This window comes from Eucalyptus grandis, chromosome 1 (assembly GCF_016545825.1).
Source record: "Eucalyptus grandis isolate ANBG69807.140 chromosome 1, ASM1654582v1, whole genome shotgun sequence".
NCBI lineage: Eukaryota > Viridiplantae > Streptophyta > Magnoliopsida > Myrtales > Myrtaceae > Eucalyptus > Eucalyptus grandis.
Window position 1 is genome coordinate 39,454,551 of NC_052612.1, and position 20,826 is coordinate 39,475,376.

At 41.5% G+C, this 20,826-nt stretch overlaps 4 protein-coding genes and 1 long non-coding RNA gene across 5 annotated transcripts; 4 read left to right on the top strand and 1 right to left on the bottom strand.

Moving 5' to 3' along the window:
• The first annotated feature begins 1,000 nt into the window (after positions 1-1,000).
• Positions 1,001-2,153, top strand: LOC104431817 (xyloglucan endotransglucosylase/hydrolase 2-like). Its single transcript, XM_010044368.3, has 3 exons — positions 1,001-1,302; positions 1,425-1,618; positions 1,713-2,153. The coding sequence occupies exons 1-3, from the start codon at positions 1,036-1,038 to the stop codon at positions 2,116-2,118; spliced, it is 867 nt and encodes a 288-aa protein (XP_010042670.2). The 5' UTR covers positions 1,001-1,035; the 3' UTR covers positions 2,119-2,153.
• A 6,855-nt stretch (positions 2,154-9,008) lies between these two features.
• On the top strand, positions 9,009-10,270 carry LOC104441732 (xyloglucan endotransglucosylase/hydrolase 2). The gene is made up of 3 exons (XM_010054939.2): positions 9,009-9,320; positions 9,435-9,628; positions 9,728-10,270. The coding sequence occupies exons 1-3, from the start codon at positions 9,057-9,059 to the stop codon at positions 10,131-10,133; spliced, it is 864 nt and encodes a 287-aa protein (XP_010053241.2). The 5' UTR covers positions 9,009-9,056; the 3' UTR covers positions 10,134-10,270.
• Positions 10,271-11,083: 813 nt separating this feature from the next.
• On the top strand, positions 11,084-12,249 carry LOC104441739 (xyloglucan endotransglucosylase/hydrolase protein 22). Its single transcript, XM_010054950.2, has 3 exons — positions 11,084-11,362; positions 11,479-11,672; positions 11,847-12,249. The coding sequence occupies exons 1-3, from the start codon at positions 11,084-11,086 to the stop codon at positions 12,247-12,249; spliced, it is 876 nt and encodes a 291-aa protein (XP_010053252.1).
• Positions 12,250-15,395: 3,146 nt separating this feature from the next.
• On the top strand, positions 15,396-16,770 carry LOC104441748 (probable xyloglucan endotransglucosylase/hydrolase protein 16). The gene is made up of 3 exons (XM_010054963.3): positions 15,396-15,809; positions 15,913-16,106; positions 16,207-16,770. The coding sequence occupies exons 1-3, from the start codon at positions 15,537-15,539 to the stop codon at positions 16,613-16,615; spliced, it is 876 nt and encodes a 291-aa protein (XP_010053265.3). The 5' UTR covers positions 15,396-15,536; the 3' UTR covers positions 16,616-16,770.
• A 365-nt stretch (positions 16,771-17,135) lies between these two features.
• On the bottom strand, positions 17,136-19,681 carry LOC104441757. Its single transcript, XR_725001.3, has 2 exons — positions 19,218-19,681; positions 17,136-17,512 (listed from the first exon to the last, which is right to left on the bottom strand). It is a non-coding gene; the product is annotated as an uncharacterized LOC104441757 (long non-coding RNA).
• Between the last annotated feature and the right edge of the window lie 1,145 nt (positions 19,682-20,826).

The window sequence follows — 20,826 nt, forward strand, 5'->3', positions numbered from 1 at the left end:
ATCACACGACGACGGCAACGATGGTCGTTGTTGGTGGGGCAACGGTCGGCCGACGGTGCCCACGGTTGGCCGGAGGCCGCCAACGGTTGGCAGTCAGCCACCCAAGGCCATAGCAAGCAAGAAAAAGAAAAGAAAAAATTGACTTATTTCTAAAAATTGTTTTTGGAAACAATAAGTTACTTTCTTTTTTTCGTTGTTGTTTTTGTCAAGCCCATAGAGTCCCCAGCACTTTTTCTTTGTTTTCTGGTCAAGCATTTTGGGAAAAGCTCTGGCCAGGAAATGAAGGTACGTGGCAACGCAACAACGGCATACCTGGTTCCGCGAAGGCTCCATGACAAGATAATCCTCCAAAGCAATAACCAATTGCCAGCTTGAAATATTTCAACTGGGTCAAGGTAGTTTATGGGTGAGGTTTATATATATGCATCTGGCCAGGTCTATCTACCGATTGGAAGCAAAACCCGTGCATGAAACCACTAATCAATCTGTTACCACGTACGTGATGAGACTCCCTCATCGAAAACAAGAACTAAATATTTTATAGAGAGAGATTCCTACGTTTTCTTTCTTAGTGGCTTTTGTTTTTGTCTCCCTTGGCTGGAGCAGATGCGACTCAAAGTGACGTTATTCTACTGCACGTGCGGGTTGCCTGGTGTTGCGTAGACCGAAGCAAAGCAAACCTTATCCGTCAGCCTGTCCCCACCCCACACCCCCCCCCAAGGACAGCTTCCCGGCGAGTGCAAACGACACCAAAATGAGCTCAATCTCATAAGAGACAGAGCCGCCTCGTGTAGAAGTTAACCAGACGCGCACTATCCATATATCAACACGGCATTTGATGCGGTTTTATATCCTCTGTCTACAGCTGGAAGACTCTCTCTCTCTCTCTCTCTCTCTCTCTCTCTGAAGTCAAACCTTTTTTTAACACTAATAATACTGCTTAACGTGTATAAATACTTCCTTCCCATGCATCCATCATATCCATCACTCGTATTCGAGCTTCTTCTCCTCCTCACTGTTGTAGAGCGTTGAACGATGAAGGTGGTTTTAGTAGTGTTCTGTCTAATGATGAGCTCTCTCATGATGAAGGGGGCTCAAGCCGGTGATTTCTACCGGGACTTCGACCTCACCTGGGGCGGCCAGCGAGCCAAGATATCTGAAGGTGGTCAGTTTCTCACCCTCTCTCTCGACAAGTATTCTGGCTCCGGGTTTCAGTCCAAGAATGAGTACCTCTTTGGCCGCATCGACATGCAACTCAAGCTCGTCCCTGGCAATTCCGCTGGCACCGTCACCACCTACTATGTATGTGTCTTCATTCATTAAATTTGCAAGCATGCTAATTATACTAATCTCTTTGCCACTCAGATTAGCACTGACAAGGAACATTAAATTGACAACCTTCTTTTGCTACGCTATATATGCAGTTGTCTTCTCAAGGGCCGACGCATGACGAGATTGACTTCGAGTTCCTTGGGAATCTGTCAGGCAACCCCTACATCGTGCACACCAACGTATTCACTCAGGGCAAAGGCAACCGCGAGCAGCAGTTTTATCTCTGGTTCGACCCAACCAAGGCCTTCCACGCCTACTCCATCCTCTGGAACCCTCAACGCATCCTGTATGTTCATGAATCATTTTAATGTATCAATGTAACAATTCTCTAGCTAAACCTGAACACACACTAACGCATTTTTTCTTTTAATCTCTATCAGTTTCTTGGTGGACAATGAGCCTATAAGAGAATTCGTCAACAGGGAATCGATGGGTGTCCCGTTCCCCAACAAACAGGCCATGAGGATTTACTCAAGCCTCTGGAACGCAGATGACTGGGCCACCATGGGCGGGCGCGTCAAAACGGACTGGACTCAAGCTCCTTTCACCGCTTCCTACCGCAACTTCAACGCCAATGCCTGTGCATGGTCAGCTGGGAAGTCGTCCTGTGCTTCCACGACCTCCACCAGCTCGACCAATTCCGGCAGCAACGCGTGGCAGACTCAGGCGCTGGATGCCAGCGGAAGGCAGAGGCTCGAGTGGGTGCAGAAGAACTTCATGATCTATAACTACTGCACCGACTTGAAGCGCTTCCCTCAGGGCCTTCCCCCCGAATGCAAGAATTGAGGGCTGAAATTTGAGGGAACCTAAAAGATTTTTTTGTACGTGTGCTCTGATTAATTACTGTGTACATATTGCCAATTTTTTGTTTTCTTTCTGTAAGCTGAGCTACTAGAAATAATGAAAGCAAATCGTTGGTGGATTATTAGCTAGCCTTGACTTCATTTCTTGTTCCCCTTTAATCGTTGGCCAAGTTCGATCTTGAACCTAGCGTCATCCATTGAATTTCAAAGGGAACCAATTCGGTCCGGTTCCAACAACTCAAATCTAGGACTGGACCAATTAAGCTCTGATTCCATCCTTAGAACCGGTCTACATAATTCTGAATAAACAGTTTTTCCATAGGTTTTCTTAGAAACATTTAATTATGAAGATTCCTCCTATTTGGCCTTAGTCCAAAACATTATTCTCTTGAAATTTCATTTATAGCTAATAGAATTTTGATAGCTGTACTTACCATGTTTTAGTTCGGTTAATTACTTAAATTTGGAAATTGACGTTAAAAGATAATTTTTACTTACTTCCACTCTGGCAGCATCCATGAATGACCTGTCTACCTCTTGCTTTTAGACAAAAGGGTAAACCGACAAGAATCGTCTAATCTGCTTGGGGCGTGTGTGCACAAACTTTGAGTTAAACAGCTGTAATTGTTTCCCAAAGCGGGAGTCGATTTCAAAAGCATATCTACATACACCTCCCCAGATGCTTATTCATTGCACCACAACCACACCGAGAAGGAATATTACCATGCATCCATGTCAACAATGTCATCCTCACCAACTTTGATGATACAAGAAGACCAATATTTGCCCCCCACTGAGTTTGAGAGCTCCCGAAACTCCGAACTGCGACGCCCTCTATTTAAAATAGTATTAAACATGATACGTTGAGAAGTACGTGTGATTTGTATAAGAAAAAGTCCCATATTAAAGACATGATGCGTTAAGGAGCATTGAATAATCCTAGTTACCTCATAAGTCATTGGCTTAAGTTTTTAGGGAAATACAAGTTCAATTCGATATATTGACAAATTCAAACTTGGACTTTCTCTTAATGATTTCCCCAAGTGAATATATACGAGTCTATTTTGGGCTCCTAATATTGGTGTCAGAATCGATGGTTGATTGGTAGCCCACTCACGATGTGTATTAGAGGCTAGTGAATATCTAAAAGAAATAATCTTGTGATGAACACTATTTTCGAGCAACATTCATGGTTCATTTTGACGAAAAAGACCAAGGATGAAGGTGGCGTTATGATATATAGTGATGCACGGATTAACAGCTGCATTCATTGTTCGGTATGGAGAAAAAGACTTGAGGTGAAGGTGGGCGTTATGATATACCAACGCAATCCCAATGTGAACTTTCCTGGTTTGGTCCAGTGATGAAGGATAGTGGAGATTAAGTTGAGACATGTTGATACAAAAGCATACTTGAATTAAGAGGGAGCAAACCTAACACTAAGCTTGCACATGGGGTTAAGATTGTTGAGATACACATATGAGTTGTATTAGAAATAGTCACAAGACTAGAGAATTCATTTGGTATAGAGCAGTTAATAATCCTAGTTGGCTCATAATTTATTGGCTTAACATTTTGAGTGAAAATGGGTCCAACATAATATATCGCAGGTTTAGACTTTGGCTCCTTCTTGGCGATCTCTCTAGTTGGAAAAAATCAAGTTTCTATTGCAGACTTCCAATACAATGAGATGGTTTCTTGTGTCCATTAGAATTTATTGAATCAAAAGTTTCATAATCATGCACATAGAAAGTTAAACCCATTTTAATTTTCGTCTTATATATAAAGCTAGAAAAAGGTAACTGACCTCAACGAAATAGCTAGAAAGGGCTTGGAAAAACTAATAACTCAATCAAGTAATGTGACGTGTAATTGGTCGTTTAAGAAAGTTGATCATGTGGAATAGCACCTAATAAATAACCAGTTACATCACTTATAACATACCACTTTTGTATGTAGATCGGTATCAAAGTTCACAACATAGACTCATTGTATCATGACGGTGTTATGCGCCCAAAAACTGTGTTGTGAAGTGTTGTTATAAGTAATTAACTACTTAGTGATACAAGTTTCTTTAAACATGCACCATATTGAAATTGGACAGAACACTCTCTAAAAATTGTTGGAGCTATTGCTAAAAATTATTAAAAGGCGTTGCAATTTCAAGATGATCGTCAAGCACCTTATTGAGATATACATAAGTTTTTTCACAGTTGAAACTACTGTGAAGAACCATACCAAATAGTCTTGGAGTGTCCCTAGCACTTTTTCTTTGTTTTTTTGGGCAGGCATTTTGGGAAAAGCTCTGGCCAAGAAATGAAGGTACAAGGCAAGGCAACGAAGGGATAACTGGTTTTGTGAAGGCTCCATGACAAGATAATCTTTCAAAGCAATAAACAAATGCCACCTTGCAATATTTGAACTGGGTCAAGGTAGTTTTTGGGTGAGGTTGATATATATGCATCTGGCCAGGCCTACCCACCGATTGGAAGCAAAATCCGTACATGAAACCACTATTCACTCTGTGTGCACGTACGTGATGAGACACCCTCATCGAAAACAAGACCTAAATATTTTACAGAGAGATTCCTACGTTTTCTTTCTTTGTGGCTTTCGTTTTTGTCTCCCTTGGCAGGAGCAGATGCGACTCAAAGCATGGGAAAGTGACGTTATTCTACGACAAGTGCGGGTTGCCTGATGCTGCGTAGACCGAAGCAAAGCAAAACTTCAATCTTTCAGCCTGTCACACGCACTCATATCTCCAAGGAAAACTCAAAGGAAAGAAAAGAAGATCGGTGCACAATGTGGAACTAGGGTAGATCATATCTATAGCCTAATTGCTCTAGCCCTTCTCTAACTTCCTCATACTAAAATTCCTCTTATATGCACGAACCGGTGATTGATCTTGTTCCTATGTATTGATAACAATTTTGGTCGATGATTCTTGAGAGTTAAGGTGCTGTAGAATTTCTTATCTCACCCTTCTAATCGGGAATAATTATGAAAGCAATCTTAAATTTATTACAAGAATGCTAATTCATTCATAAATTTTTCAATTTTATCAATGAAATCCTAAAGCTTTGTACAAAATTCTAACGTAATCCTTCCGGTCAGTTGTTGCTAGAAATTACTGACATAATGCCCAATCATCACCGATCATTTTACATGACACGTTGATGTGAACGACTTGCTGATCGTCGGTGGATAATTAACTAGCCTTGACTTCATTTCTTGTTCCCCTTTAATCGTTGGCCAAGTTCGATCTTGAACCTGGCATTGTCCATTAAATTCCAAAGGGAACCATTCGGTCCGGTTCCAACAACTCGAATCTCGGACTGGACTAATTAAGCTCTGATTCCGACCTTGGAAACGGTCCACATAATTCTGAACAAACAGAGTTTTTCCACAGGTTTTCTTAGAAACATTTAATTCCGAATGATTCCTCCCATTCGGCCTTAGTCCAAATTATTAGTCTCTTGAAATTTCATTTACAGCTAATAAAATTATGATTGCTGGAGTACTTACTATGTTTTAGTTCGATTAATTACTTATATTTGGAAATTGACGTCAAAAATAATTTTTACTTAAATCCACTCTGGCATCATCCATGAATGACTTGTCTGCTTATTGCTTGGGATACACAAGGGTAAACCAACAAAAATATTCTAATCCACTTGAGGCGTTGTGCACAAACTTTAAGTTAATCAGCTGTAATTGTTTCCCAGAACGGAATTCAATTTCAAAACCATATCTACATACACCTGCCCATGATGCATATTTATTGCAACACAACCACGCCAAGAAGGAAGATTGGCATGCATCCATGTCAGCAATGTCATCCTCACCCACTTTGATAGAAAAGAAGGCCAATATTTGCCCCCCAGTTGGTATGAGAGCTCCATAAACTCCGAATTGCGACCCCCTCCATTGAAAATAATTTTAAAGATGATACGTTGAGATATAGGTGTGATTTGTCTTAGAAAAAATCCAACATCAGATATTTGATGTGTTGTGGAGTAATGAATAATCCTAATCACCTTGTAATTCATTGACTTAAGTTTTTTAGTGAAAACACGTCCAACTAGATATATTGATAAGTTCAAAGTTTGGTTCTCTCTTGGCAATTTCCTCAAGTAAAGGTATCGGGCTTCTGTTGTGTGCTCCCAACATTGGTGTTAGAGCCAATGGTTGATTGGTGACCCACTCACAATGTATATCAGTTTCTAGTGAATATCTCAAAAAAGTAATCTCGTGATAAACATAGTTTTTGGGCAACTTTCATGGTTCAGGTTGACGAAAGAGACCAAGGATGAAAGTGGCATTATGCTGTGGTAACACCATCCCGACAGCAGCATTCATTGTTCAATTTGAAGAAGAGACCTAAGGTGAAGGTGGGTGTTATGGCATACCAATGCAATCCCGATGATGTGAACTTTCATGGTATGGTCTAAAGAAAAGTCTGGTGATGAAGGATAGTAGAGATTAAGTTGAGACATGTTGATATAGAAGCACACTTGAATTAAGAGGGAGCAGACTTAACCCTAAGCTTGTACATGAAAGCTCAATTGTTGAGATGCACACATGAGCTATATTAGAAAAAGTCACAAAATTAGATACTTGATGTGGTATTGAGGAGTTAATAATCCTAGTTAACCCATAACTTATTAGCTTAACATTTTAAGTGAAAATGGGTTTAATGGGATATATTATGGATTCAGACTTGGGCTTCCTCTTGACAATATTCTTATATAAAAAAATCAAGTTTCTACTACACACTTCCAACACAATGAGATGGTTTCTTGCATCCGTCAAAATTTGTTGAATCAAAGTTTGGATAATCATGCACATAACAAAAATAACCCATTTTGATATTTTAGTCATGTTTAAAGCTAGAAAAAAGTATGACCTCGATGAAATAGTTAAAAAGGGCTTGGAAAAACTATTAACTTAATCAAGTAATTTGACTTATAATTGGTCGTTTGAGAAATTTGGTCATGCTAAATATCACTTAATAAATACCCAATTACATCACTTAGTACATGCCACTTTTGCATGTAGATTGGTATCAATGTTCACATAATATAGACTCATTGTGTCATGATGGTGCTATGCACCCAGAAATTATGTTGTGAAGCATTGTTCTAAGTAATTAACTACTTAACGATATGGGTTTTTTTTAACATACATTGCATTTAAACCGACGTAACGCTTTCTAAAAGTTGTCAAAGTTATTGCTAAAAATTGTTAAAAGGCATCGCAATTTCAAGATGTACGTCAAACACCTTATTAAGATATACATCAGTTATTTTCACGATTGAAACTGCCACAAAAACCGTACTAAATAGTCTTGTGGTGTCCCTAGCACTTTCTCTTTTTTGGTCAGGCATTTTGGGAAAAGCTCTGGCCAGGAATGAAGGTACATAGCAAGGCAACAGAGGCATGCCTGATTCGGCGAAGGCTCCATGACAAGATAATCTTCCAAAGCAATAACCAAACGCCAGCTTGCAATATTTCAACTGGGACAAGGTAGTTTTGGGGGAGGTTTACTTACATGCACCTGGCCAGGTCCATGCCCATTGGAAAGACAGATAAGATTTCCACCTTTGGAAACAAAGCAGAAGGCAAACCCGTGCATGCAACCACTGCTCAAGCACGTACGTCTAGAGACACCCTCCTTGAGAACCAGACCTAAATTTTTTATAGAGAGAGAGAGAGAGAGAGATTCCTACGTATTCTTTCTTGTGGCTTTCGTTTTTGTCTCCCTTGGCAGGGGCAATGCGGCTCAAAGCATGGGGAAGTCACATTATTTTATGGCACGTGCGGGTTGAATGGCCTGGCAGCTGCGTGGACCGAAGCAAAGAATAGCTTTAATCAGTTAGCCTGTCACACGCGCTTCTCCAACTCCAAGGATAACTCAAAGGGAAATGATAAAGAAGATCGATGCATAATAAGGAACTAGGGTAGATCATATCTCCTTGGCGTGTGCGTACATTGCACAACCTAATTGCTTTAACCCTTCTCTAATTCCCTCCTGCTAACATTCTTCTTATATGCGCAAACAGGTGATTGATCTTATTCCTATATGTCGATAATGATTGTGGTAAACGATTCTCGAGTGTTAAAAAATGTCGTAGAATTTCGTACCTCGCCCCTCCAACCAAAATTCTCCCCTCGTCACATTGAAGAGTTACTCATTTACCTGGGTAATAACAGAACTTTCTCATGCATATGAGCATATATATAATCAGGAAACTTCCATTGTTGATGTTTGAATGTCCGAGACCTTATTTCCAATCCGAGCCAGCTCACCATGACGAGTTCAATGAGCCAAGGAAGGCAGGCCTGGAGCGGAAAATCCGACAGGTTTAATCCCTCGTTGAAGGGAAAAGTCCACGGAGGCCACCACCTGATGAATGGGCAATTGCCATAGTAAGGAAGCCGTCGGAAATGTTGAAAGCCCATCAAAAAGTCAAACCTACCTGACGAGATAGGTGTTGGATTTACATATATTTAAGAGGTGGACCGCATTGTGACGGTGCAAGTGCGTGGAAAATATTGTTAATTTATGGTGATTTGATAAATTTCATTAAGCTAAGCTCTCGACGACAGCTTCCCGCAAGTGCCAACGCCACAAAAGCGATTTCCATCTCATGAGAGACACAGAGCCGCCTCGTGTAGAAGCTAACCAGACGCGCAGTATCCATATAACCACACGACATGTGTTAAGCATTCATATCCTCTGTCTACAGCTGGAAGAATCTCTCTCCCCTCTCTCTCTAGAGTCAAACCTTTTTAAACACTAACAACGCTGATTAACGCGTATAAATACCTTCTTCCCATGCACCCATCATATCCATCACCCACAAAGCCCTCTGTTTCAAGCTTCTTCTTCTCCTTACCGTGTTGTGGAGTGTTGAAAAGATGAAGGTTTTAGTAGCGGTCTCTCTGGTCATGAGCTCTCTCGTGATGGTGGGGGCTCAAGCCGGTTATTTCTACCGGGACTTCGACCTCACCTGGGGCGGCGAGCGAGCCAAGATATCTCAAGGTGGCCAGCTTCTCACCCTCTCTCTCGACAAGTACTCAGGCTCCGGGTTTCAGTCCAAGAACGAGTACCTCTTTGGCCGCATCGACCTGCAACTCAAGCTCGTCCCCGGCAATTCTGCTGGCACCGTCACCACCTACTATGTATGTGTCTTCACTCATTAAATCTGCACGCCTGCTAATAGTACTATCCAACTTAATTACCATCGACAAACATCATTAGATTGACAACATTCTTTTGATACACTATATCTGCAGTTATCTTCTCAAGGGCCGGCGCATGACGAAATCGACTTCGAGTTCCTGGGGAATCTGTCAGGCAACCCCTACACTGTGCACACCAACGTATTCACTCAGGGCAAAGGCAATCGCGAGCAGCAGTTTTATCTCTGGTTCGACCCAACCAAGGCCTTCCACACCTACTCCATCCTCTGGAACCCTCAACGCATCCTGTATGTTCATAAATCATTCTGATGATTTTTCATCAGAGTAACAATTCTCTAGCTAAACGTGACACACGCTAACATATTGGTTTTTTCAATTTCTATCAGTTTCTTGGTGGACAACGTGCCTATAAGAGAATTCGTCAACAAGGAATCGATGGGTGTCCCGTTCCCCAACAAACAGGCCATGAGGATTTACTCGAGCCTGTGGAACGCAGATGACTGGGCCACCATGGGGGGGCGCGTCAAAACCGACTGGACTCAAGCTCCTTTCACTGCTTCCTACCGCAACTTCAATGCCAACGCCTGTGCATGGTCGGCCGGGAAGTCGTCCTGTGCTTCCACGACCACCACCAGCTCGACCACTTCCAGCAGCGATGTGTGGCGGACTCAGGCGCTGGATGCCAACGGAAGGCAGAGGCTCAAGTGGGTGCAGAAGAAGTTCATGATCTATAACTACTGCACCGACCTAAAGCGCTTCCCTCAGGGCCTCCCTCCCGAATGCAAGAAATGAGTGCTGAAATTTTAGAGAACCTAAGGAATTTTCTTGCGCGATGTTCCGATGAACTAGCCTGTCCATATTGCTCGATTGTTTTGTTCTTTCTGTAAATTGGGCTACAAGTCATAATGAAAAACTAATCGTTGCTTTGAGATTCCCTTTTGTATTACGTAACACAACACACGTAAAACCCCGAATAGCTTTGCTGGTCGCTGACCGTCGGGAAATTTCGTGTCTGATTTTGACTTGCAGCATTGCTGGAAATCATGTCACAAGAAAACAATCTCTTAAAAAATGTTTCCATCCCAACGGATGACCGAAGCTGGAAGGAGGTTTTCAACTTGTCCCCATAATAAGCAAGACAAGACGAAGGAACTAGAGCTCCGGGTATCAAGTAATTATATTTGATTAGATCAACCATTTCTGTCTTAAGTCGACCATTTACTGTCCGCTGAGAAGACGGAAGAACAACACGTGCGAATGATCAAACCAACGATCTACTTCTGCGGATGTAGAAGAATTGTTAGCCCGTTTAGACAAGCCCTTAGCTGAACAAGAAAAATTAGTACTAGTTTTAGACCTGAACTCATCAAGGTACGGAGCCACAATAGATATAGCGCAAGTCTCTTCAGATCCTCCAGATGTGCCAATCTGTCACTAAATATAGCTAAAAATCGTTTTTACAGATAGAATAGGGATTTTCTTATCAACCTGGACTCCTACGTCTTCTTTAATTTGAACCTTCCTCTAATTCTTATCTCATCTTGAGGCAAATCAAATTTAGAGAGCTCTATTTTTACCAAATTTTGACTCTCTTGTAGCTGTCACCAATAACAATCCTCCATATCGTGTTTGTGTATGCATAAATAAGGTCCTCCTTCTTGAATATCTATGCGCCGTAGGTAACATCATCCTATAGGGCTTTTCCAAATTGCGGAAAGCCTTCTGGGATTGTCAACCTAATTATGCCAGATATGTCTTCCCCGAGGCTTTTCCCGATTGTTTTACTTTCTCTGTTCCTTTGTCTCGTATCTGCCACGGCCGGGAATTTCTATCAAGACATCGATGTCCTCTTCGGGGATTGGCGCACCCAAATTCTTCAGGGAGGCGAGCTGATCACGCTCTCTCTCGATAAGGCTTCCGGGGCGGGATTCAGATCCAAGAACGAATATCTGTACGGAAGATTCGACATGAGGATGAAATTAGTCGGGGGAGATTCCGCTGGCACGGTCACCACATTTTATGTGCGTGTGCATATGCATTTCTCATCAACCACAGCATTTATTCATGCAACAACAGCACTATTATACTGCTAGGCCGAATTTAATTTATCTACGGCATTCATCGACCGATATTGCAGATGTCTTCTCAAGGACCAACCCACAACGAGATCGATTTGGAGTTTCTGGGCAATTCATCAGGAGATCCGTATGTTGTCCATACGAACGTAATCCTGCAAGGGAAAGGAGGCAAGGAACAAGAGTTCTATCTTTGGTTCGATCCCACAAAGGACTTCCATTTGTACTCAATCGTGTGGAACCCTAAGAACATCATGTAAGACAACCTCTCTCTCCCTCATACAAAATCTTTCCTTCAATAGTTCTGACGTTGAAAAAACAATCTCTCGCTTGTACCATATTGCCTAACCAACAATAATCAAATATATCTAAGAGATTGCGGAGGCACCCAAATGACGTCGAGTTTCATTTGTTTCTGCAAAATGGCCAGACTTTTGGTGGATGAAGTTCCAATTAGGGTCTACAGGAACTGGGGAACGAAGGGAGTGCGATACCCATCCGACCAGCCGATGAAGATGTACGCGACCTTATGGGACGCCGAAGATTGGGCCACACAAGGCGGACGAGTGAAGACTGACTGGTCGAAGGCTCCGTTCATCGCCTCTTACAAGGGCTACAACGCAAGTGCCTGTGTCTGGCCGTCCTCGTCCTCGAATTGTCCCTCATCAAGTCCGACACCGGGCAATGAGTGGCAAAGCCAAACGCTCGGCGTTAAGGGCCGGAACATGCTCCGATGGGTACAAAAGAAGTACATGATATACAACTACTGCACAGACTTTAAGCGGTACCCTCGACGCCTTCCTCGGGAATGCAGGAAATCAAGATTTCTATAGGCAAAATTTTGATGATATATAGGCTCTATTTATTTCGTAAAAAATAAATGATTTATATATATTTTAAAAAATAATAATTTATATCACTTGTAAAAATGAATTAATGAAAAATATCTTTATTGTTCGTAAAAATGTTGAGACATATATTGTTGTTGATAATGAAAACATTTTTAATCAATTAATTATTTTAAGCAATACAAATGATTTTTTTAGAAAAATATTTTTTTTAAATTATCTATTTTTCATGAAACAAATAGAGCCATGATTTTTTTTTTCTATTATTTTCGTACGTGGTTTCATGAGAATTGATTCACGGAACTCTTTGGTCAACCTTGTACTTGCGCTATTGCAAATTTAAATGAAATGAAAGATTTTGGATATTCAGTTCCTTCCCTATTTGTTTAGGTTACTCTAGGCATGATCGTATGGGTTTCTAAATTTGAACTATCGAATGTAAATATTAGCTAAAATGATATGGAAAAAACTGTCTAAAAAATCATAAACCTATTGTTTCGATTGTTAATTCAGTCTTAAACTTATTATACGAGACCAATTCAATTTTAAAATTTTCAATTGTGTCAACCTTAAATCTTTTAACGAATTGTCAATGGAATCCTTCTGGCTAATTTTGATCGAAAATTGCTAACATAATAGTCTAATAAGTGCCGACCGTCCTACAAATGTTTTTAACAATTGAAGTATACAAATGCTTTTTATAGATGATAATGAAATTGTCTCGAACTTTTTTACTTGATTTTAATCGTCTATATGGAGGCATTAGGATAATGGAAAGAGATCTCATAAAAAGGAAAAAAATTAATGAACCCAAGTCGGGCACTACGTATGTCATTGACTTTGCACCACCTAGCACGACGCATTTTAGAGTCGCGAATGTAAAATCAAAAGAAATCGAATGTTGCGAATTTTTGAAGCTAGGATATGACCAAATACAATAAAAAATCTAAAATATATTTTCCTTTAGTTTGCGATATTCTATGAAGATTTATTACATTTTAATCACAAAATACATTTTTGTTTAGTATCGCAATTAAATCACCTACCTTTGGTTAATTTTACAATTAACTCTCATATTAAAAATACAGAACGCTGATGGTCGTATTCAATCTTCTACTTCCATTGCTCACGGCACACTTCTGCACCTCCAACAAACCTTTGGAGCTTTCAACGCGACCGATAATGAGTATTATAAACGTACCCGCGCCGCGAACGGTCTCTCCCTCTCTCTAAATTCAAGCCACCCATCTCTTCGATCAAAAGAAGAAAAAAGGTCACGACTTTTATTCTTAGGAGCACGTAAATCGCGCGTGAGTAGCACATGTAGAAAGCATTGTCGTTTCTACATTTCTTGTGATTATTATTAGCGTGAGCCTTCGACAAAGTTCATCACCATAATAGTAGAAAGTGGATATATAAATGCCTCGGCTGGTGCCAGCTTCAAGTTCAGGCAGATGACGATAGCGTGATGAACGATTTCGTTTATATGGACCTGATATACATGTCGACATACCGTCTGGAACGATGCGGTCAAGATTACGACTAATTCAACGATCAGATGACTCGGCATGATGAACCGTAGGGTCAAGCTTCCACATGGGCAACCCCCTTGATCCTCTGAAGAAGAAAAGAAAGTGAATAAATTTAAAAAGGTACAAAAAAATCCACAAAAATTTCGGAAAATTTTTAAACAATCAAAAAATAGTCCACGTTAATGTTAGTTGTCGGCCACGTTATGTAGAACAACTAGCGTTGACTAGACCGTCACATGAGTAATTCTTGGCCTAAATTAGGCATAAAGATTACATTGGTAATTCATTAAAATATTTAAGACTTAATTTATAATTTCTTTAAAGGTTCAGAATTAAATTAACACAATTTTGAAAAATTTAGGATTGCATTGACCAATGGAAAATTGATTTTGGAATTTTGGGCAATTTTCCAAATGCCGTGTAATGAGAGAACAATATCTTAGCAATTGGAAGCATTGTTGTAACTAGTCCTCGCCAAATAAAAAATTATTATATAATGTAAGTGCATAAAGGAATAAAAATGAACGTTTTTCCTTTTTAGTTTTCTAGAACATTTGAGGACAGGACCTTTACCAAAAAAAAAAAAACATTTGAGGACAGGAATATACAGGGGGTAATCACAACGGTTGAATTTTGAATGATCATTTTCCTTCTCTCTTCTTACTTAAAATGTTCTCCATGTATCAAGACAAAATGGACAATATGGCTCCGCCGGATCATTTCATTGATCAAACCAAAACGAGGATAAGAAAAGTTTTTCAGGTGGGTATAGATGATATCTAGAAGACTAAATAGTGTTTTTATTAAAGAGTCTTGTTAACGAGTATCGCGTCATATTAAATAAAAAAAATATAAGAGAAACGACTTTTTTCTTACTTAATTTTTTGAACGAGATGCTCTTAGGATACTTGCTAACAAAATCCTCCGTATAATTTGGTGCAACAATTACAACCTTTGAAATAAAAAATGTTTTTAAATTTCGACAAGATTAGACAAGCCATGCAGTGCGAAGCGCGAGCAGTTTTCTTTCCATCTTTGGCATCAAGGCTTTTCCGTAGCTACTCCAAAGCATGGAGCCCTTCAAAACAAGGCGATGCCAAAGCGGATCTAACATCCGCACAGCTCAGACTCATCACATGATCACCTCAGAACCGAACAAAAAGACGCTTTATCCAAACGCATGCAAAGCTCTCTCGATCCTATTGATGCGAGTCACGGGTCGGCGCTGGCCCCGCGAGCCACTGACCACAACCCAAACGCGTTATTCCCTTTTCTGTCCTGTCCAAGCCAGAAGATATGATGACGTGCTTGACAGCTTGGGTTGAACTGGGCTGGGTCATGGGCGCCGGTCATGATGTTGAATTGAACCCCGCCCACCTCCACCACCACCACCACCTTTCCATTGCTTCCTGCGTACCTTCCTCTCTCTCTTCTCTCTCTCTTTATCCCAACTCCTCTTTCACGAAAAAGACATTCAAAGGTTTGCCAGCTTCACCACTAGACGCGCACACACACACGCCAACTTGCTTGCCTAGCTTTGCATTTGCCAGCTCTCTCGCCCACCCTTTACAGCTCCTACGTTCACCTATAAAATGCCCTCCTCCTCCTTCCCTCCCCTCCTCACCAGTCTCCCCACCAAAATCATCGTACTACCTGACCCAAACATCCTCATCCTCCTCCGACTCCGAAGCGCGTGCTGCTCTTTTGGTCTCTTCAGATTTAAGTCAAAGACAGGCTGAGATGACGTCGCCCTCGACGAGGCTCTGCGTCTGTTTGCTCCATCTGGCCGCGATCTCCGCCCTCGCCTCTGCCGGCAACTTCTACAAGGACTTCGACATCACCTGGGGCGACCACCGTGCCCAGATACTCAACGGCTGCCAAGAGCTCACGCTCTCTCTCGACCAGGCCTCTGGGTCCGGTTTCAAGTCCAAGAACGAGTACCTCTTCGGAAGGATCGACATGGAGATCAAGCTCGTAGAAGGCAACTCGGCCGGCACGGTCAACGCATACTACGTGAGTCTTTTTCCACAAGCCGTTCGCTCTTTGCCATGCGTAGCAATCATGCGAGCCTCTCCGTGCTTAAAATCTTACGGTTTATCTTTTATGGCTCCTGCAGTTGTCCTCTCAAGGCCCGACGCACGACGAGATCGACTTCGAGTTCCTCGGCAATCTCTCCGGGAACCCCTACACGCTCCACACCAACGTGTTCTCGCAGGGTAAAGGGAACAGAGAACAGCAATTTCACCTCTGGTTCGATCCCACCAAGGCATTTCACACCTACTCGATCGTCTGGAACACTCGACGCATCATGTAATGTCCCAAAAGCTCATGACGAAGACCTCTTTTTCCTCTCTATACGAAACTAGAATACCGCCCCTGTTGCTGACTAACCCGCGAATTCCTATTTCAGATTCTTGGTGGACAACAGTCCCATAAGAGTGTTCAACAACTTGGAGTCGATCGGCGTGCCTTTCCCAAGCAACCAACCCATGAGGATTTACTCTAGCCTCTGGAACGCTGATGACTGGGCGACGATGGGCGGCCGCGTCAAGACTGACTGGACCAAAGCTCCTTTCACCGCGTCTTTCAGGAACTTCAACGCCAACGCTTGCGTGGTCTCGTCCGGGTCTTCCTCCTGTGGCTCGAAGTCCACCAATAACTTGCAGACAAGCGCGTGGCAGGAGCAATCCCTCAACGCGGCTGGCAGGAACAGGCTCCGTTGGGTGCAGCAGAAGTACATGATCTATAACTACTGCAGCGACTCTAAACGGTTCCCTCAGGGTCTACCGCCAGAGTGCAAGAGATCGAGGTTCCTCTGAAGCTGAAGCTGCATCAACTTCCAGTACCACAGTCGGTTGATTCTTTTGCGCAAGATGTGATATAAAGTCGTGAGCAAAATTCATTCATTATTTTTTTGTGTAACTACAAGTAATATCAATAAAAGGCAATTTCGCCAATATTGCTGTATCCATAATCTTCTTCATGGCCTCAATAATCAACTTCCTCTGAACGCTTGATATATGTCTGTGTGATGTATACTTTCATGACCTGCTATGATGCCATGCTCTTTCCAAAGTATACATTCACAACCTCATTGTCAAAAACCTGAACCTAGAGAATTCAAACCCAGCACCGCTGTGTTTTTTCAATGTCCCTTTCACTAAAGCTCTGCTTTCTAAGTAGAGCAATCAAATGACAATATCACCGGGTGAACCAGTCTGGCTCCCAGTCTCTTACAGTTAAGCTAAAAATAAAAGATAAAAAAACATTCGACCAGCGAAAACTCCATGACAATCATCTGTCTCAAGTATAATTTCTTAATTGAAAAGAACCATAGACTCGATAACTTGCACATCATGAACTTCAGCCATGGTAGCAAAGGAGATTTAATGCATCATTCAAAATTGAAACCTATACAAAATTGTCAAGTATAGTTGATAGAGTCACAAAAAAATGATAACCCCACAAAGCTCTCGGCATTTCAATTCAGCACACACATTCAGACCATCTTAAGGGTTTTGAATCCCTCAGAGTAATAGTCGACATGATAGGGCAAATAAAATGCTCGACGGACCAACAGCTTCATTCCCTACTACATACACTACATACTTATCTAGAACATACTCCAGGAGCACTATAGAGGATGAGAAATATGGTCACATATGCTGGTTGAACCACTCGAAATTGCAAAGCAGAAACTACTGCCATCTCGGGACCTGTCATACAATGGGAAAAGGCAAGTATCAGAGACATATGGAGGTCAGAAGAATCAGCGTTGTGAGATGCTTTCAGCCAAAAGACACATGGAATTCGTAAGAGGAAATTGCAACTTTACTAAATGCTGAAGAAACCACTCAAACAAGAGGACAACTACTTCACCAACACTGGAAATCTTGCAGCTAGGAAAACTGCGATTCAACCAGCTTTACATGGTTCCAAGAGGAAGTGAACTTCATAACAAGGACTTTGATACTCATACAATCAACTTTATTGGATTCCACAGGTGCATTTCTCAATTTTTTTTTAACGACTGTACAATTAACTACCAATGCCAGGTCTTATTTCTCTACAGAATTAATCGATAAATGCAGCTCTACATAACATTCCATGAACTCTATCAAAGGGTCAATTGTCAGTTTGAATCTTCCATTTTTCTTCCAGAACCTCATGACTCAGTATGATTTGCCTATATTGTCCTTAAGAAAATATTATCACAGCTCTGAAGACAGCCATCACATCCCTGGCCCACTTTACAAATCAAAGTCAACAAAGCCAGAATGTCTGTACAAGATAGGACAAACAAACACCCAATGAGCTCCTAAATGTGTTCTCTGATCAAAGACTCTTAACCAAACCACCTGACTGTATTTGGAACCTAATTACTGAAAGTTCCAGTTTCCTACTTCATATAGACGTCACGCCTTCATACTGTCTACCTACTTCATTTATCCCAGATTTCTCAGCAGAGGCCCAGCGTGAACTCAACGCTTGAGTCAATTTCTACTACAGAACTTTTCAAAAATTGATGGCGAAGGTCACTTGAAACCACTAATTCAGGGACAATTTAAAATCCCAGAAGAAGACATTCCTTCATTTGACCAGATTACTGCTGTCTCCCTACGATGTGCTACTTCACAAAGCCTAAAAGCCAACTAACCGAGCATGAACAATCAAAGGCATGCTCAAAATCAATCTCCATTTTCCATCCCTATCATCCAGTTAACCGGGGGACGTCACCATCCATGATTAAAATTGTTGATTACTCTCAACAAAATACCTTCTCTGCACAGCAATCTCACTCTCTGCAATCTTGTCCCGGCACCAACAAAATAACAATTTCAGGCATTTCTTCAGTCGACAATTTAATGAAATAGCTTGTGACATGGCATTAGAGCTTGATAAATTTAGTTTCAGAGCTCAATAACTTCTCAAACCTAATAGTACCCTAGACTTTTCAAGGGGTATGTCCCAATCGGGTCCCAATTCTCAGATATTCCATAAATAAATAGCAGCGCTACCGAAGCATCAGATACCCAACATTAATCCACGCCGAGAATTTTCAGATTAACAAATGTAAGCGCTAAAGTTAAGACCTTTTTCTGCTTTCACAAACACATAGGGGTCGAAAGCAAAATGGTCTCAAGTGAAAATGACCCTTTTCCAAAAATACAAAGAAGAGAAACGGTCGAGTCCTCAACCCAACAAGAACTGAGCTTTAACATCGCGATGAGGCTCCACAAACTGGGTAAAACTCCAGATTTTATATCATCAAGCCCGAGACTTTCTTCACCGAAACCACATGCGCCCAAAAGCAAAAGAAAGCAGAGGAAAAAATGCGTTTTCCTCTGCTTCGAAGGGGAAGGAGCTCGAGAGAAGAAAAACCCCAAGAAAATCTCGAGAGAAAGAAAGAAAAAGGCCTACCTCGGAGAAGAGAAGGGATTCTCCCAGAAAGTCGTGAGCTTGCATGGGAAGGAACAGAGGCCATGGCCGCGAGCTTTAATAAATGGAGCTCCGGGAGACATAATGTATGAGCCCCAGGTTTATTCCCCCGTAACGACAGAGATTTCACACTGATCTTTTCGCTTTGACCCACACGCCCCCACCCTCTCCCCCTCTCTCTCTCTCTCTCTCTGCGCGAGCAGGCTGCAGAGTGCAGGCAGAGGGAGTACTAAGAAGAAGACGACGAGGAGGGTCTCTCTCAGTCCCTCTCTCCTCTCTCTCTCTCTCTCTCTCCTGTGTCTCTGCGCGCAGGCTGCAGAGAGCACAGAGGGAGTACTAAGAAGAAGACGACGAGCGAGAGAGAGAGAGAGAGAGAGGGTCAAAGCGAGGGAGAGGACGTGGGTTTTGTGAGGCCACTTTCCGCAGGGTAAATACCCTCTCTCTCTCTCTCTCTGTTCGTGCGTCGGAGGGGTTTAAGGAGAGGTTTTCAGGACGCCGCACGAATCGCGAGGCAAAGGCTTTTTTGGCATGGCTCTCCCTCCGTCCCTCTCCCCCTCTCTCTCTCTCCTCCCCTGTTCCCGACAGAGTTTCTTTCTTGTTCCTCGGATTTGATTAGACTAATCTTTCTTCTCGAGCAGTTACGAACTTACAATTCGAAGTCCCCCTCGACTGTTACTTATTCAATGTAAAATCCTTCTTCGAACGGTTTCGTCGATAGCCGTTGGACTTTGAAAAAGTGATGCATCTTGCTTCTCTCTCTCTCTCTCTCTCTCTCTTTTAAGTTTAGAGTTAACATCATCGAAAATTCCTAGCCGGTATTACTCCTCTCACATGCAGAGAATTCCAAAAGTGATCCCCGTGAGGCAAAATTAGAGATTTTAGCAAATTTCATCACACGAAAATTAGCTTAGTAATTTGAAATTTTTTATGACATAAAAATTTGTTTATGATAAATATAGGAGAGTCTACCAATTTGAGTTTCTCGTGATAAGAAAATTACTAATGTGTGCCTCGTGATGGTGACTTCTTTTCTTTTCTTTCCTTTTAAGTAAGCAAGTGGGAAAGTGCTTGACTAATTACCCTCTAAATTTTATCGCAAGAGTCACACACATCATAAAATATTTAATGAGTCATAACTACTTGGTATGAACCCATCATTATTAGCCCAACAGCAAGCCAGAAGTCAAAAAATCTCTTTACATAAGATAGCAAATGCCAAAGCTTAAATAAGTCGGAGATTTTTCTTATACAAAACTCAAACTTTTGATTTTTTAAAAGACAGTATCACCCATTTATCATTACATTACCATGCTTGACACATACTATGAGATATTTGAATTTGTGGTCTGAACTAATATTTATGAGTTAATCAATAAGAACTGTTGCGGTGATCATGATTGTTTGGCAATGGTGTTACCTATGGCCAACTTTGCTAATGGCAATACCCTTTTCTTGTTAAGCTATGTTGTGCCCAACTAATATCTATATATGTATATAAATCATTTCTTCCGCATGTCTCGAATAAAACTACATTTGAAAAGTGATGAATGACTTCCATGGTTATTCTAGGCGAGAGAAATCATCATTCTAA

Excerpts from the sequence above, each read along its gene's own strand:
- LOC104431817 (XM_010044368.3), top strand. The coding sequence starts at position 1,036 with ATGAAGGTGGTTTTAGTAGTGTTCTGTCTAATGATGAGCTCTCTCATG. Across the intron at positions 1,303-1,424 it reads GCACCGTCACCACCTACTAT|TTGTCTTCTCAAGGGCCGAC; the intron begins GTATGTGTCTTC and ends CTATATATGCAG. Across the intron at positions 1,619-1,712 it reads TGGAACCCTCAACGCATCCT|TTTCTTGGTGGACAATGAGC; the intron begins GTATGTTCATGA and ends AATCTCTATCAG.
- LOC104441732 (XM_010054939.2), top strand. The coding sequence starts at position 9,057 with ATGAAGGTTTTAGTAGCGGTCTCTCTGGTCATGAGCTCTCTCGTGATG. Across the intron at positions 9,321-9,434 it reads GCACCGTCACCACCTACTAT|TTATCTTCTCAAGGGCCGGC; the intron begins GTATGTGTCTTC and ends CTATATCTGCAG. Across the intron at positions 9,629-9,727 it reads TGGAACCCTCAACGCATCCT|TTTCTTGGTGGACAACGTGC; the intron begins GTATGTTCATAA and ends AATTTCTATCAG.
- LOC104441739 (XM_010054950.2), top strand. The coding sequence starts at position 11,084 with ATGCCAGATATGTCTTCCCCGAGGCTTTTCCCGATTGTTTTACTTTCT. Across the intron at positions 11,363-11,478 it reads GCACGGTCACCACATTTTAT|ATGTCTTCTCAAGGACCAAC; the intron begins GTGCGTGTGCAT and ends CCGATATTGCAG. Across the intron at positions 11,673-11,846 it reads TGGAACCCTAAGAACATCAT|ACTTTTGGTGGATGAAGTTC; the intron begins GTAAGACAACCT and ends CAAAATGGCCAG.
- LOC104441748 (XM_010054963.3), top strand. The coding sequence starts at position 15,537 with ATGACGTCGCCCTCGACGAGGCTCTGCGTCTGTTTGCTCCATCTGGCC. Across the intron at positions 15,810-15,912 it reads GCACGGTCAACGCATACTAC|TTGTCCTCTCAAGGCCCGAC; the intron begins GTGAGTCTTTTT and ends TGGCTCCTGCAG. Across the intron at positions 16,107-16,206 it reads TGGAACACTCGACGCATCAT|ATTCTTGGTGGACAACAGTC; the intron begins GTAATGTCCCAA and ends TTCCTATTTCAG.